Raw genomic sequence first — 17,964 nt, forward strand, 5'->3', positions numbered from 1 at the left:
TTGTAACTCAAAAACTTCAGTGTTTTATTCACACTTATGGCAACAAAACAGTACGACAGTCTATTTGCAGTTTTGGTGTTCGTTCACACCTAGACTGTTTTGCTGTATGAACTGTCACCTGTTATCCTAAGTGTTAGTTCACACCCGATCGGCATTGCTCAGGACAGAGCAGACCTCCCAAACTCAGGCCTCCAGCCTAGCACACGGCTCAGTTTCAAATCCAGCGATTGCCAGAGCTCCTCTGTCGGAGAGAGAGGTAATTACCACCAGCTGACACTGCTGGCTGTTTTTTTTTATATAGGCCAGTCAAGGCCTGGCCTGGAACATGGGGAGTAGTCACCCACCCAGCACTTTGACTACTCCCAGTAAGAGCCAACCTGGATCAGCTATTACAGCTATACTAATAGCAAGGTGTCAAACAGCAACACCCAGCGAGAGAGTAAATTTGCTTCTAACCACATAGTGTTATAAGTAAAATGAAATGCTACATACGTGCAAAAGCACAGCAGTGCAAAAAATATAACCAGGAAAGGCAGTCCTGCGATGACCGCTCTGGGTACTTGCTGAAAGCGCTCATTCGTTTCTTGGAGCTGTGAGACCCAAGATCTTCGGATTCCTAAAATAAATATATAACCAGAAAGCTCAGCGGCTCAACCTCTCACCGTGTGAGATAAGGTGCTCACCTACAAGTCCTACCCTAAGGACCAAAGTGAAACGTGGATGTCAAAAAGCAATGAAGGGGCACACTCAAAAGGGCTCACTTGAAAAAGCAACGATAGACACTTTATTTAACCTAAACATATCCCCTAAAAATATACATAAAATATAGAATACAAATATATGACATATACACTCACCTAAAGAATTATTAGAAACACCATACTAATACGGTGTTGGACCCCCTTTTGCCTTCAGAACTGCCTTAATTCTACGTGGCATTGATTCAACAAGGTGCTGATAGCATTCTTTAGAAATGTTGGCCCATATTGATAGGATAGCATCCTGCAGTTGATGGAGATTTGAGGGATGCACATCAAGGGCACGAAGCTCCCGTTCCACCACATCCCAAAGATGCTCTATTGGGTTGAGATCTGGTGACTGTGGGGGCCATTTTAGTACAGTGAACTTAGTCATGTTCAAGAAACCAATTTGAAATGATTCGAGCTTTGTGACATGGTGCATTATCCTGCTGGAAGTAGCCATCAGAGGATGGGTTCATGGTGGTCATGAAGGGATGGACATGGTCAGAAACAATGCTCAGGTAGCCCGTGGCATTTAAACGATGCCCAATTGGCACTAAGGGGCCTAAAGTGTGCCCAGAAAACATCCCCCACACCATTACACCACCACCACCAGCCTGCACAGTGGTAACAAGGCATGATGGATACATGTTCTCATTCTGTTTACGCCAAATTCGGACTCTACCATTTGAATGTCTCAACAGAAATCGAGACTCATCAGACCAGGCAACATTTTTCCAGTCTTCAACAGTCGAATTTTGGTGAGCTCGTGCAAATTGTAGCCTCTTTTTCCTATTTGTAGTGGAGATGAGTGGTACCCGGTGGGGTCTTCTGCTGTTGTAGCCCATCCGCCTCAAGGTTGCGCGTGTTGTGGCTTCACAAATGCTTTGCTGCATACCTCGGTTGTAACGAATGGTTATTTCAGTCAACGTTGCTCTTCTATCAGCTTGAATCAGTCGGCCCATTCTCCTCTGACCTCTAGCATCCACAAGGCATTTTTGCCCACAGGACTGCCGCATACTGGATGTTTTTCCCTTTTCACACTATTCTTTGTAAACCCTAGAAATGGTTGTGCGTGAAAATCTCAGTAACTGAGCAGATTGTGAAATACTCAGACCGGCCCGTCTGGCACCAACAACCATGCCACGCTCAAAATTGCTTAAATCACCTTTCTTTCCCATTCTGACATTCAGTTTGGAGTTCAGGAGATTGTCTTGACCAGGACCACCCCCTTAAATGCATTGAAGCAACTGCCATGTGATTGATTGACTAGATAATTGCATTAATGAGAAATAGAACAGGTGTTCCTAATAATTCTTTAGGTGAGTGTATATATCCATGAAAAATCAACGCAGCACTCTTCTTGTAAAAAAACCGCAGTGTCTTTATTCACACATGTGACACAAAATAGGCAACGTTTCAATCCCTTTCCGGGATCCTTCTCAAGCCAAGTGCACATGCCTGATGTCAAGGGTGAGACGCGTGCACCTGATAAACTATAAAAGCGAGTGCTGCCGGAATTTATATACTCAATATATATATATCTATATATAATATTGAGTCCCGTGTATCAGTACACCCGTCCCAGGGTGATTCCTGTAGCAAGTATGTCGGCTGAGACCCTTACTAATCGATAGAAAGGTGGTGCATATGTGCCGGCTATATATCACTCAAATGTGGCACGTATGTTAGTATACCGCAACCAAATGTAGATCAATGGACGTGCAGCACCTGTATAGGTGTTATGATGAGGGCTGTATAGCACTAAATGCCAATAGCTTCTGATCGTTCTCCGTCAAAGTCCAATTGATATAGGCGGCAACACGCTCACAGTTGATAACAGCAAAAGTCACTTAGTGCATTCACAATGCCACAATAGATGATCCCCAGGAGCTGGGTCTTACCAGGTCACGTGGGAAGCCACGCCAAGGTCTAGCACACCACGTGGGACGCCGCTGGTGTGCGGCCGCCTGGAATCAGCGCTGCAACAGAGGCAGTGAAGACTGGTAAGACCCAGCTCCTGGGGATCATCTATTGTGGCATTGTGAATGCACTAAGTGACTTTTGCTGTTATCAACTGTGAGTGTTGCCGCCTATATCGATTGGACTTTGACTGAGAACGATCAGAAGTTATTGGCATTTAGTGCTATACAGCCCTCATCATTACACCTATACAGGTGCTGCACGTCCATTGATCTACATTTGGTTGCGGTATACTGACATACGTGCCACATTTGAGTGATATATAGCCGGCACATATGCACCACCTTTCTATCGATTAGTAAGGGTCTCAGCCGACATACTTGCTACAGGAATCACCCTGGGAAGGGTGTACTGATATTATATATAGAGGTCCTATATTTGTATTCAGCCTATATTTTATGTATATTTTTAGGGGATATTTTTAGGTTAAATAAAGTGTCTATCGTTGATTTTTCAAGTGAGCCCTTTTGAGTGTGCCCCTTTATTGCTTTCTAAAATAAATAGAATTCATGTTACTGAAACAGTTTTCAACAATTACTGACTGTATTTTTTGCTTTATAAGACGTGGCTGTGCATCTTATAAAGCGAATACTAGTAAGTGCTTCCATTATGGAAGTGCTCACTAGTATACATTAGGTGCGGGGAGTGAAGCGCTGCAAGCGCTTCTGGTACTCACCCTCCCTGGTCTTCCTTCCTGGGGCCGGCACGGCACTGTCCTGACCCCATACAGTGCAGGGCACACACTATGACTTGACCCTGCACGCAGTCAGGTGATAGTGCAGCGTGGGATAAAGAAGACATGGGAGCATGACTGCTGCCGGAGATGGAGAAGAGCCCACGGTGCAGGACAGGTAAGAGGAGTATTTTATTTAATTCTAATCTGAGGTCTGATGGTTCTGGCAAGAAATTCTGGGGGGGTCTGACATTGAGGGCTCATCTGAGGTCTGATGGGGGGTCTGACAATGAGGGCTGATCTGAGGTCTGATGGGGGCTGAAATAAATGGCTGATATAAGGGCTGATGGGGTTCTGAAATGGAGGGCTGATTGGATGTTCTGATATTTATGGGGGGCTGACTGGATGTTCTGATATTTATGGGGGGCTGATCCGATGTCCTGCTATGAGGTCTGATGAAAAATATATTTTTATTTTTTTCCTCTAAAACCTGGAGTGCGTCTTATCATTGGGTGCGTCTTATAAAGTGGAAAATACGATATGTAAAAACATACATAAAGCATATTGCTGCCACTGTAACAATATATTCTATACAATATTCTATTTTGAACAATGTAAAAAAGGCACGATGGAGCCCTGTGTACTTCAAAATTATAGCAATTAAAACTATAGCTTATCTTGCTGAAAAGAAACCCTTATAGAGCTCTATCGGCATAAAAAAAATTAAGGCTTTTTGTACAGTATACTGTGCATTTGGAAAGGCTTCAGACCTTTTCACTTTTTTCACATTTTGTTATATTGCGGCCTTCTGCTAAAATAAGAGTTCACAATTTTCTTAATTATTCTGCACTTAATACCCCATAATGAGAAAGTGAAAACGGAATGTTCAAAATCTTTACTAATTTATTGACATAAGTATTCAGACCTTTTACTCAGTACTTCATTGAAGCACCCTTGCCAGTGATTACAGCCTTCAGTCATCTTGGGTATGATACCACCAGGTCTGCACACCGTGATTTGGGGATTTTTTGCCATTCTTCTCAGCAGACCCTCTCAAACTTTGTCAGGTTGGATGGGGACCATCTGTGGATAGCCATTTTCAGGTCTTTTTCAGAGATGTTTGATTGGGTTCAAGTCAGGGTTCTGGCTGGGCCACTCAAGGACATTCACAGAGTTGTCCCTAAAGGCCCCTTTACAAGGCCCCTGCTCAACTGAGCAGACAATTTCAGCAAGAAAGCTTTCTTTCCCAACAGTCGCCTTCCAGTCAGTGAATGAGACCAATGCATTTACATGCAGTGATCTTATCCACAGTATGGGGAGGAGTCATCTCTAATGCCATCACTCGTCCCCAGGGGCGTAGCTTTAGGGGGTGCAGGGGTAGCAGTCACTACCGGGACCAGGAGCCTGAGGGGCCCAAAGACCCTTGTGGTGCATAAGAAGACACCGGTATTATAGAAAGTGCAAGCCCCAAGCTGAACTCCTGCACCAGGGTTCCATGAGCCTTTAGCTCCGGCCCTGCTCGTCCCCATACAGAATCATTGTTTGCCAGCAGCTGGTTAGACTGCACGATCTCCTGCTGGCAAACAATGATTTAGGTCACTGCACCAACTGTCCTATTACTCAGTGAGCAAGTATTTTGCTTTTTCATTGGGTAATTGGTGAGGTCTTTACACAAGCAGATTATCGCAGTGTCTTGTTGGAAGGTGAACCTTCTGTCCAGTCTGAGGTTCACAGCACTCTGGATTAGGTTTTCATTAGGAATATCTCTGTACTTTGCTCTATTCAGCTTTCCCTCAACTCTGTCCAATCTCCCTATTCCAGCTTCAGCATGATGCTGCCACCCTAATGCTTCACTGTAGGGATGGTTTTGGGCAATGCCTCTGTCAGGAATAAGGACTGCCTTATCCCTAGTTATTTTAATGTTTGCTGTGATATTAAATGTTTTATGGTTATGTCGTAGTTTAACATATTCCGGTGTGATTCACATATATATATACAGTATGTATTTGTATTACAAGGGCCAGCAGCCATTTATGAATTGGTTTAAGGCTGCATAAAGAGAGAGTCTAGCTGTCTGCCTCGTACCTGGGAAACAGCCAAACTGGTCCCCGGGATGTAGTTAGCACAGAGCTGCTAACGAGGATGGACCCGTTTGCTGGTCACATCTCAGGACAGGGGACTGCAGACTCTCTAGCCCTGTGGCAGGCGCAGCAGTATGAAGTGCCTTTTGCGCTGTGGCATTAGAAGAATTTTGATATCTCTGACTTTTAGTCTAACCAGACTGTCTGTCTATTACTCTGTAATTCCTCTAACGCCGTTCTATGGAAACAGTAGGTCTAAAGAGCACACCAAATGCTTCAACTTTTATTAACTTCAACTTTTCTTCATATAGAACACTGCCGCCTCCACAGCAGATAGTCCATGTACATAACACATGTTGAAAAGATATCACAAAATGGCAGTATGCATAAGATGGTGGTTCAACTGTTCAATCTTGTCATTTAACGTAAAATGGTGGCTATATGTCTCTCTTTAGTAGATGTACTCTCACTTTAAGTTATTTAAGCACTTTTTATGATCTCTCTGAGAGGTATATCTGAGGTCTAACTAATAGTTCAGTTGCTGAATTTGGTCGCAATATGCAGTTAGCAGTGACTATTTGCAGATTGGTTGGTTTGAAATTGGTGGAACTATTTTGGCCTCTCTGCTTCCATAAAACATAGCTCTTAGTAGAGTGAATGTCTGTTCAGATTTTCTCTCTGGTGAATAATAATTTCTAGCAGCTCCTAATAGGGAATTTCCCACACAGGCTGTGTGTGAGGCTGGCTGTGATTGGCCAAGACTCCTGCATCTGAGGCTGGCTGTGATTGGTCTAGACTCCTGCCAAGCAACAACAGTTTAACTCTATACTTCCTGTTGTTTCTGCTGTGTCGTCATTGAGCTTACCTCACATCCATATAATGAATCTTAAAGGCATATTATCTTTTCTGCTTCTATGAACACAATATATATAACAGTTATATGACATCCAAACATGAAGTCAATGTAAATAACTATGCTTTTGTCTTTAACACACAAACATAGGAACTGTATTAAGGTTATTGGCAGGTCTAGCTGTATAAATATACAAGCTATGTTAGCAACGTAGGACAGGTCTTAGCTGGCCAGCTACAGGCCCCTTTTGTCAGCAGGGGGCTTTCTAACCAGAGAATGAACAATAATTTTGTAATCCTTCATAACTTGTTTAGGAGGGGGTGGATGTCCCCAAAATCAAGCTCATCACCGCTGGTGTGATGGAGGCATCGCATGGACCCCAGACATGGCGTATCAACTCAACTTAATCTTCTTAAACGAAGGATCTCACCTTCCGAGCGTCCTGAACATGTCATGTTTGATATGTTAGGACTCGAACGGTGAGATATGAATTATGAAGAAGCGCTGGGGCCTGTATATTTACCAAGTTTTTGGATATTTTCATACCTGTTCCCTAGATGGCCAGGGGGGCAGGCTGCAGGTGTAATGATGCCCAGCCCAGAGGGGCTGAGTCAGAGTTGTGAGGGAGAATCCCCCTCAGGGCTGCCCCTTGAGGGAAGACCTAAAAATGTAATCCCTGGATATTTGTGTGTCACAAAGTGGGAGATCCAATCGAATTGGTTTGTGCACCATTACTCAAATCTCCTGGGAGGAAAGGACTTTTACCACGCAACTGCTAAGTATCAGAACTTTCTATGTTTTCTCCTTTTTATTTTACAAGTGTTTGCCATTTATGTATGTCTCTTGTTAATCATTTTTTGTAACTAAATGCTGTCCATTTTTTAAACCTAAAAGTTTGATGGTTTGTCTTAAGAACTTGTTAGCTCCATGAAGAGTGTGTGTGCAGTCTGAGGCTGTATGTTGTTTTTCCGTGAGGCTTACTATCGTGTGTGTGTGTGTGTGTGTGTGTGTCTGCTTGCGAGTAGAACACTCAGGGATGTCCTCTCGACCTTATAACGGGCAGGTGGTGGCGGCAAACGTTTTTTGTTATTGCGCGGGTGTGCTTGCAGGCTTCAGGTGGCGATTTATGCTCGCATTACGGCCTGGTGCAGGGCGTAACGGCGTGTGAGATGGATCCGCCTGATGGGCTTGGGCAACCCTTGTCACGTGACGCGGTGGGCTGGTCCCCGGTACGTGACAGCCTTGTTTCCTCCAAACATGATGCTTAGAAATGAGGCCAAAATGTTACATTTAGGTTTCATCAGAGAATCTTGTTTCTCACTGTAACGGAACGCCTAGCACCCCGACCGGGTACCTCCGTTGATAGATGCTCCTAGTGCTTCCAGAGGACTCCAAGCACTCCACTTGACACCGTCAGCACTGCAGACCCCACGAACCGCCAAAGCTTGGTGGAGGTCTCGCCGTCTCCTACCCACCCTGGACCTACGACAAGGCTCTAGGCTCCAGTGGGTGAACCTCTCCTAAATGCAGAGACAGGAACAAGCTCCTACAAGAGCTTATACTCAGGGGAGTATTATGATATAGCAATCCCAAGAGTGCAGTTATCCCATCCCCCAAACATGAGCCAAGACTTCATGAAGGTATATAAACAGGAACTCTCTTTATTTGAACACACAAGCATTGATTTATACACTTCTTCCAACAAGGTTACCACCCACAGGGTTTTGTAAAAACAGCCAATCACATGCATTTCCAGTATTCAAACCTTCCCAGCAATTGTACACAAAATCCCCTTCCCTCTGTCTGTAACGCAATCAACAAAATACAATGAGCATTGTCTGAGACGCAATTAACTAACACCCTGGCATTGTCTGAGACGCAATCCACAAAATACAATTACCAAACGTAATGGGCTAACTTAATCACTACCAGACAGAAAACACACATTTTTCCCAACACACAGAAAACACCTCAAAACCCCACACATCCCCATAATGTATACATCCATGGATAGCTCTGATCTGGGTGAACAACATATCCAAAAATCACCCAGATCCGAGCAGGGGTTCCCGAATCCCATGGAAGTCACATTTGGCCGGCCGCAAGCATGGCTTTCTTGTCCAAAACAGTTCCACAGATTTAAGCTGTGCGGCCGGTCTGTCTTCTCCTTCAAAGTTAGTATGGGCCATAATCCTGGGGCAGGAGGCTGGCAAACAGCCCCCTCCAAAACACTGTGGCGAGGTTGGTTTCGCCACACTCGCAGTCTTGTGTCTCTGAGTTCTATGGGTGCTTTTATTTTTGTAAACACTTAAAGGGGTTGTCCGAGTTATGAAAAAAAAATATATATAGCACTGAAAATCTGATGGGCAGCAATATATAACGAAGCTAAGAAAGTTTTATGCAAAAAAATATATATTTCCTCATTTCCCTGGTTCTTTTCTGGCCCTTGTTTACATGCAATAACAAGAATCTCTGCCCCTCCCCCTGCTCTGCTAAGGGAGTGGCTACTAGAGCTGCCCTGAGTGACATGTCTGCCTGCTGGGAGAATCAGCAGCATGTTGTATGTGTAGGACTACAAGTCCCACCTGTATAATGACACTGCTAATACACACCTAATTTTCCCCCTACCTTCTTGTGTGCTCTCTCTAGTCTGTCAGCTCCTGTGCCCAGAATTGTCACTGCCTGCAGCTACCCAGTCTGTGCAGCTGAAGGGGTTAAGAATCCTAGGAGAGAGCAGACAGCCCGGCACTGAAGGGGGTGTGGCCAGCACAGTGACATTTACAGGCATGTGCAACTAATTTTATCAGAGCAGGGAGAGAACCTGACATCACAGGTCATGTGACCCTCAGTCAAATCTGATAAACCAGGCACTGCAGATAAAGTGGGTTAATTGTAAAGTTGTTATATTTGCCTAGTTAGGCACATAGAACAAAAAAATAACTCTGACAACCCCTTTAATGAGGAGAGGCTTCTTTCTGGCAACCTTTTTTTTTTTCTTTGGGTTCTTAGTCACCTCTCTTAGGCCTCATGCACTCGACCGCGCCGTGTGTTGTGGTCCGCAAATTGTGGATCCGCAAAACACGGATGCCGCCCGTGTGTGTTCTGCAATTTGCGGAACAGAACAGGCTGCCCATAATATAAATGCCTATTCTTGTCCACAAGGAACTAATAAAAGCATGGCTGCACAACATTTCACATTCAAACAATAGAACTGAGAAATGGGGATCATTCTAAATTAAAGTGGTATTATACCTACTATAAATGAAAAAATAGAAGCTCGACAAACGTTTGATCAAAAATGTGCGCAAAGAGCTTCTATTTTTTCATTTATAGTAGGTATAATACCACTTTAATTTAGAATGATCCCCATTTCTTAGTTCTATTGTTTTGCATGTGAAATGTTGTGCAGCCATGCTTTTATTAGTTCTCTGTATGCTTGCTTTATGGATATGCACCTGTGACCATGAATGTGCTAGTCAAAATTTTCTTGTAGTATATTCTTGTCCACAAAACATACAAAAATAGGACATGTTCTATTTTTTCTTTTGCTATCCGCATCTTTTGTGTTCGTGTGCATGAGCCCTTACCTAGGCCCTTCTCCCCCGATTTACGGTACTTAGTTTGGTGGGCCTACCAGCTGTAGGAAGAGTCCTGGTTGTTCCAAACTTCTTCCAGTGCTCCCGTGGCCGTATTACGGCGGTTCTGCAATATACGGGGCACTGACTGTGTGCATTCCGCATCACGGATGCGGACCCATTCACTTGAATGGGTCCGCAAATCCGGAGATGCGGTGTGGAACAGAACCACATGGAAGCACTACGGAGTGCTTCTGTGATGTTCCGTTCAGTGCTTCCGTTGCGCAAAATAAATAGAACTTGTTCTATCTTTTTGCAAAACGGACTGATCGCGGACCCCATTCAAGAGAATGGTTCCGCGATCTGCATGCGGCTGCCCCGCGGTCGGTGCCTGGGCATTGAGCCCTTACATTCATGGGCAAAAGGGCCTAAGAATTATGGAGGCCACTGTGCTTTTGGGAACTTTCAGTGTAGCAATTTCTTTTTTGTAACCTTCTTCAGATCTGTGCCACACATTCCTGATCTCTACAGACAGTTTCCTCCTTATGGCTTGGTTTTTGCTCTGATCTGCATCGTCCGCTGTGAGACCTTACATATAGACAGAGCTGTTTCTTTCCAAATCATGTCCAGTCAACTACATTTACTACAGGTGGACTCCAATCAAGGTGTAGAAACATCTCAAAGATGATCAAGAGAAATGGAAGGTCCCCAAAGCTAAATTTCAAGTGTGATACAGTCCTGATCAAAAGTTTAAGATCACTTGAAAAATGGCAAAAAATCATATTTAGCATGGCTGGATCTTAACAAGGTTCTAAGTAGAGCTTCAACATGCAACATGAAGAAATGGGAGTGAGACAAAACATTTTTTGAGCATTCAATTTAATGAAAACAACGAATAAACTGAAACAGGCTGTTTTTCAGCTGATCAAAAGTTTAGGACCACACCTCCAAAAAAAAACTAAACCCCCCCAAAACAGAAATCCAACTTCCAAACATAAACTCAGTAATGAGTAGCTCCGCCGTTATTGTTTATCACTTCCAAAATTCGTTTCGACATGCTTGATGCAAGCGTTTCCATGAGGTGAGTGGGAACATTTCTCCAAGTGGTGAAGACGGCCGCACGAAGGCCATCTACTGTCTGGAACTGTTGTCCATTTTTGTAAACTTCCCTGGCCATCCATCCCCAAAGGTTCTCAATTGGATTTAGATCAGGTGAACACGCAGGATGGCCCAAAAGAGTGATGTTATTCTGCTGGAAGAAGTCCCTTGTCCTGCGGGCATTGTGTACTGTAGCGTTGTCCTGTTGAAAAACCAAGTCGTTACCACACAGACGAGGGCCCTCAGTCATGAGGAATGCTCTCTGCAACATCTGGACATAGCCAGCGGCCGTTTGACGCCCCTGCACTTCCTGAAGCTCCATTGTTCCACTGAAGGAAAAAGCACCCCAGACCATTATGGCGCCCCCTCCACTGTGGCGCGTAGAAAACATCTCAGGTGGGATCTGCTTGTCATGCCAGTAACGTTGGAAACCATCAGGACCATCAAGGTTAAAAAAAATTCTCATCAGAGAATAAAACTTTATTCCACCTTTTGAATGTCCCATGTTTGGTGCTCTCTTGCAAAGTCCAAACGAGCATTTCTGTGGCATTCAAGGAGACGAGGTCTTTTGAAGACGTTTTTTGTTTTTGAAGCCCTTCAGTCTCAAATGCCGTCTGATGGTTATGGGGCTGCAGTCAGCACCAGTAAGGGCCTTAATTTGGGTCGAGGATCGTCCAGTGTCTTGACGGACAGCCAATTGGATCCTCCGGCTCAGTGCTGATGACATTTCTTTGGGTCTTCCACTTGACTTTTTTGTTCCATAACCCTCAGGATCATTTAAGAAATTCCAAATGACTGTCTTACTGCGTCCCACCTCAGCAGCGATGGCGCGCTGTGAGAGACCCTGCTTATGCAGTTCAACAACCCGTCCACGTTCAAAAAGGGAGAGTTTTTTTGCCTTTGCTATCACAACGTATGACTACCTGACAGAAAATGACAATGAATCCACATCTTTGCACAGATTTAGTCTTTTAAAGGCATGTGGTCCTAAAATTTGGATCGGCTGAAAAACAGCCTGTTTCAGTTTAATCGTTATTTTCAATTAATTGAATGCTTAAAAAATGTTTGGTCTCCCTCTCATTTCTTCTTGTTGCATGTTGAAGCTCTACATGGAACCTTGTTAAGATCCAACAATGTAAAATATGATTTTTTGCCATTTTTCAAGTGGTCTTAAACTTTTGATCAGGACTGTAGCAAAAGGTCTGAATACTTATGTCCATGCAAAATTTTAGTTTTTACTTTTTAATAAATTTGCAAACATTTCTAAAATTCTGTTTCACTTTCTCATTCTGGGGTATTGATGAGTGGAAATTTAGATTTTTTTATTTTTTATTTTGGCACAAGGCTGCAGCATAACAAAATGGAAAAAGTAAAAGGATCTGAAGACTTTCAGAGTGTACTATCCAGAAAGATATGTCATTTATACCACACGGTAAACACTGTGCAAACAAAATGCAGAACAAAGTTGTTGTTTATTGTTTTTTTATCAGTTAACAGCATTTTTGGGGGCTGGCATTTTCTTGTCACAATTGGGGAAATCATCAGATCTGATGTAAAGTAGAACTAGCTTAGTTGCCCATAGCAACTAATCAGATTCCACCTTTTCATTTTCTAAAGGAGTACAACAGTGATAAATTCCCCCCGTAATGTTTATCTTGTGTTTTTATTTTTTATTAGAGAAGTCTATGGGAAAAATGCCTTAAGCCAGGAAAATGTGTTAAAATGGCAATACAAAAAAATAAAGTTTCATAATTTCCATACTATGTATTCCATTATACAAGCGATTGCTTCATGTTCCATACGGGACGATATATAAAATTATATACAATAAAGATTCCTTGAAATGAAAAGATACAAAGCCCTCCTCCCCACCAAAAATAAACCCTTTGTCTATTAACTAATTATTTTATTTCTTTTTCAATGGTTAACCATATATATTTGGTGGTGCTGCTGCACTTGTAACGACCCATAGAATAAATATAACTTATTATTTATGACACCCAATGCATACTATCAAAAATTGCAGATTTGCCATGAAACCTCTTTATAAATTATAGGTATCCCAAAATGGGGCCAATAAAAATTACCATGCATCTCGTGTAAAAACAAGCCCTGACACAGCTACATTGATTGAAAAAGGTCTGGCTCACAGAATTTTTTCCCCCCATAAAAACATGTCTTTATTGCACAAAAGTACCAAGATTAAATGCTCCTCCACCGGAACAGCATGCGGGAACAGTTTAGCGCTAACTTGTCCCTTGCTGTACTTTTTCACATGAGGACACTTACTCACTATTTCCTGATTGTTGTTGGTGTTAGGTGACAATCCATCATCCTCCATAATCGGTGGTGGCATTGGATGGCATATAACGTAGGATATCCAGATCAGTAAGAAGTAAAGGTGAAGCATGCTTTCGGTAGCAAACAATCGATGTTGATGTTCTCTCCTCCTTTGCAATCATACCGGCATCTCCTGAAACTGACCTATATCCGAAACCCGATGATGTCATAATAGTTGCTACATCACTGGTGATGTCATAATGGTTACTGCATGACCTTTCTGTGACTTATTACATATCGCCTAGCACATTGTTGTGTTCTTAAAGGATATCTGTCACCTCCTGCAAGCCTTATTAATAATATATTACAGAAATACATGCATAGATGCCCTGCCTCTGATCCCATTATCATTTCCAGCTCATATTGGGTAAATTGTTCCTACCCTAGACAGAGCATGACATTTTGCACCCAACAGTCATCCACATATTTTCTCACCACTTTTCCATAGTGGCGAGAAAAGGGGCCAGGCTTAGCGTGAGGGGGGGGGGGGGGGGGGGGGGGGGGTGGTATGGGAATGCCAGTCTTGATAAATATCCCTCACTGACCCCTAGGAAATGAGGGTTGCACCTGCATCACTGGCCTTCAATTACTAGATACAATTGAGGGGTAGATGGTAAAGTGAGACCTACAGATGAAAGTTGTGGTGTGAAATGTAACATTTATTATAACCAAATTATGCTACTTTCCCACTAGCGTTCGGGGCTCCGCTTGTGAGCTCCGTTTGAAGGGGCTCACAAGCGGCCCCGAACGCATCCGTACTGCCCTAATGCATTCTGAGTGGACGCGGATCCGCTCAGAATGCATCAGTCTGGCAGCGTTCAGCCTCCGCTCCGCTCAGCAAGCGGACACCTGAACGCTGCTTGCAGCGTTCGGGTGTCCGCCTGGCCGTGCGGAGGCAAGCGGATCCGTCCAGACTTACAATGTAAGTCAATGGGGACGGATCCGTTTGAAGATGACACAATATGGCTCAATCTTCAAACGGATCCGTCCCCCATTGACTTTCAATGTAAAGTCTGGACGGATCCGTCTGAACTACTTTAACACTTAGAATTTTTTTCTATAAGCTATAATGCAGACGGATCCGTTCTGAACGGATCCAAACGTCTGCATTATAGGAGCGGATCCGTCTGTGCAGACAGCAGACGGATCCGCTCTGAAAGCTAGTGTGAAAGTAGCCTTAAAACGAGTTCTATGAAAAGTTGAAAGGGCTTATCTGTGGGCTAGGATGTAGGACCACAGTGTAGGTCACTCTGTGTTAGGTAGATGTCTATATTGGTTGGATTTGAAGCTATAATAAAATGCGGGGATTCATTGGGTGTCATTTACTAAGGCTAGAATTTCACACACCAGTCTTGGTAAAAAGCCGACCAATTTTATAGAATGCGCACATCTCTTCATAACTTTTTTTGTCTGTTCTGCTGTCCTTACTGAAAACTGAAGTCTGGCTGCGGAGCTCCTGCCCACTTTTTGTAAAAGATGCGAGGGTGTTGGAAAAATGTTAAGTCACAAACTTTATTGCAAAACACTTGTGATTTAAATTTTAAACTTTTTCTACATCATCGGTTGTTTATTTTATTTTTTTAAGATCCTCATTACATAGAGAAAAAAAAAAGTCGACAATTGAAACAAGAGGAATGAGGACCCTATGAGGAGATAGGGGTGATACATAAGGCTACTTTCACACACAACCATCTGCATGCGTTATGAACTGATCCGATTGTATTATCTTTAAAATGGCCAAGACGGATCCTTCTTGAACTCCATTGAAAGTCAAAGGGCGACGGATCCATTTTGTATTGTCAGAGAAAACGTCTGTAAAAACGTTTTATACCGCAATGCTCTGTGCTGCGTTCTGACAGACACTCGTTCTTATGTAAAACCACTTAGTTGTCATGGTTGGTATTGATTGCAACATCTAAGGAGCTAAATGCTTTGGGATCTCTGATTCTGGCTGTTGTAGTGGGAAGTCACGTGTATGTGTAGCTTACACTCCTCATTGTTGATCGCTCAGACAGTCTTTGGGCCTACACCATCCCTGCGCTGTACATGTACGGCAGTGTGCGACAACTAACTTCCACCAGTGAATGGCATGTATGGCAATGTGTGACAATGAGATCAGTGACCTCTGCAAGGAGACAATACTTTTTCACAGTACTCCACATAGACTATTTTGGGGTGCTCTTTGAGCCTCCCTCTGAAGCTGTTATAATTGTATACAGTCTACTGTTATGTCTAGTCATCTTTTAAGATTGCAGCTTCACCTTCTGATAGTTACTGTATGTTTTCTCATTGATAAAAGGAACTAGAAAAAAAAGGAGATGGCGAAAAATCTGATGAAGAAACTGAGGAGAAGAAGAAAGGAGAGGGTGAAGAGGAAGAGGAAGTTGAAGTAGATGTGGAAGAAGAAGAAAACGAGGAAGTAAATTGTTTATGTGCAGTATTTTATATAGTGCCCTACTATTCACTTTTCTAGATGCTCCTCTACTACCTACCTGTGAGCTAGTTGCTTTAATAATGCCATCAGATGGGTTGGGCCTGACCATCAGTACTTTAAAGGGAACCTGTCACCAGGATTTTGTGTATAGAGCTGAGGACATGGGTTGCTAGGTGGCCACTAGCACATCCGCAATACCCAGTCCCCATAGCTCTGTGTGCTTTTATTGTGTAAAAAAAAACGATTTGATACATATGCAAATTAACCTGAGATGAGTCAGAGCTTGAAAATATGACTCTTCTCTGGTCACACAAGTAAGATATGACTCTTTTATGTTAATTTGCATTTGTATCTAATCGTTTTTTTTACACAATAAAAGCACACAGAGCTATGGGGACTGGGTATTGCGGACGTACTAATGGGCATCTAGCAGCCCATGTCCCCAGCTCTATACACAAAATCCCGGTGACAGGTTCCCTTTAATGTTCAGCAAAATGAAGAGGCTTTGCCCTTCAAATTATAACCGAACACAGATACTTGTCCTTTCCACTCATTTACAATCCATAGTCTATCCTTAGGATAGGCCATCAATATATGATCGTAGGGAGTCCAACATCCCACACCCCGCTGATCGGCACTAAGAGCCGGAAATAGTCATTGGAACTACAGTGCTGTATCCATTGTGTAGTGGATGAAGCTAGTAACTGCAGTACAAATCAATCCACATCAGTGGGAGCAATTCTACAATAACCAGCTGTGTAGTTTCCGCACCTGAAGATCTACCCTGAAATAGCTGATTGGCGGGGTGCCTGATGTTGGACTACCACTGACCAGATATTGATGACTTTTCCTGAGGATGGGCAATCAATAGTAATGGAGTAGACAGCCCCTTTTAAGTGTAGATCTCCCTAAGAAATAAGCTAGAGGTATTTAACTGGCAGACATGATAAGAATTTAACCATGGACACCAGCTGTCCGCGGCAGTAGAATATAAATGTGCTTTGGGCTACAAAACATGCTTTGGTCCTTCTGGAACAGAGGAGGGACGTTGAACGTTGCAACCTTACATCATTGCATCTTGGATGGTGTTCAGCTCGAACCTTCACCTGGCAAAAGACTCGGGTATGGCTGCATTCACATCTCCATTTCGGAGACCCTGCTGCCTGATCAGGCGCAAATGCCAGCTATCGTCCGGAATACTTCCAGAGCTTTTTGCAGTCATTGGGGATCTGGTGGTGAAGAAGAGGATCCGGCAGGCTGCTCTGTGCCTGAACAGCCTGACGTATCTCGTAATGGAGATGTGAACGAAGCTTTAGTGGACTATAAGTGGATGCGTACCCCTGGGATATATTCAGACAGTCATCCCTTTAATTAACCCCTTTAATGCTAAGTTATGGATTTTGTAGCTAGGTCAAGTAAATAACGAGGCTATCTTGACAGACAAAGGGCTACTGTCATGTAAGTGTAAATCGTGTTCATGTTGATCCCATACTTCTAAACCAACATTTTTATTCCACATAGGATAATGACTACATTGCTTCCTATTTTGAAGATGGAGATGACTTTGGTAACAGTGATGACAACATGGATGAAGCTACTTATTAATCCTACATAGAAGCACATACACTACATAAACTATATCATGAATGTGTTCAATTTTCTATTCTAATATGAAAATGTGCCATAATTGTGTTCCAAAAACGACCTAATAAAATACAATGCACTGGGTGCACAAGCCTTAGATCTACCAGGAGAATTTATCAAAGGTGATTGCCTATTTCCAGATTTACCACAGAGTTGTATGTTGCCGCAGCGGACATGGTTTACCACTGCTCCATGTAAACTGTTACTTACCATTGTAGTGCTGAGAAGGGGAAACTGGGCTTTTTTGTTCTATCCGTTGGGTGGGACTCCCAGAGGTTGAACCCTCACCAGTTTAACACTTATCACTTGTCCACTGGATCGGTGATAAACTATATTGGCTGGAATACCCCTAACCTTTGTATGAATGGTTTATTCGAATATATAGCAAGGTATTTTAGTTTTCTTTTTCCCTTTAATTTCTTGTAATGTAGTTGGTTAGTGGGACATGGTGATACCTGGCTTTCCTGAGGTATGAAGTAACTGTACATGCGTACTGTACACTGAAGACTTTTAAGTGGGTCTAGGAGGGGGTGCAGGAGACTA

General features: G+C 43.1%; 1 protein-coding gene across 1 annotated transcript in view; it reads left to right on the plus strand.

Moving 5' to 3' along the window:
- Positions 1 to 17,419, plus strand: part of POLR3G (RNA polymerase III subunit G) — a 39,007-nt gene extending 21,588 nt beyond the window's left edge. Inside the window, exons 6-7 of the mRNA XM_040420197.1 lie at positions 15,643 to 15,762; positions 17,299 to 17,419. Of these exons, the coding sequence (XP_040276131.1) occupies positions 15,643 to 15,762; positions 17,299 to 17,382 (204 nt within the window). The 3' untranslated portion in view covers positions 17,383 to 17,419. The remainder of the gene's footprint in view (positions 1 to 15,642; positions 15,763 to 17,298) is intronic.
- Positions 17,420 to 17,964: the final 545 nt, after the last annotated feature.

The sequence above is a fragment of the Bufo bufo genome, chromosome 2 (assembly GCF_905171765.1).
Source record: "Bufo bufo chromosome 2, aBufBuf1.1, whole genome shotgun sequence".
Classification (NCBI taxonomy): Eukaryota; Metazoa; Chordata; class Amphibia; order Anura; family Bufonidae; genus Bufo; species Bufo bufo.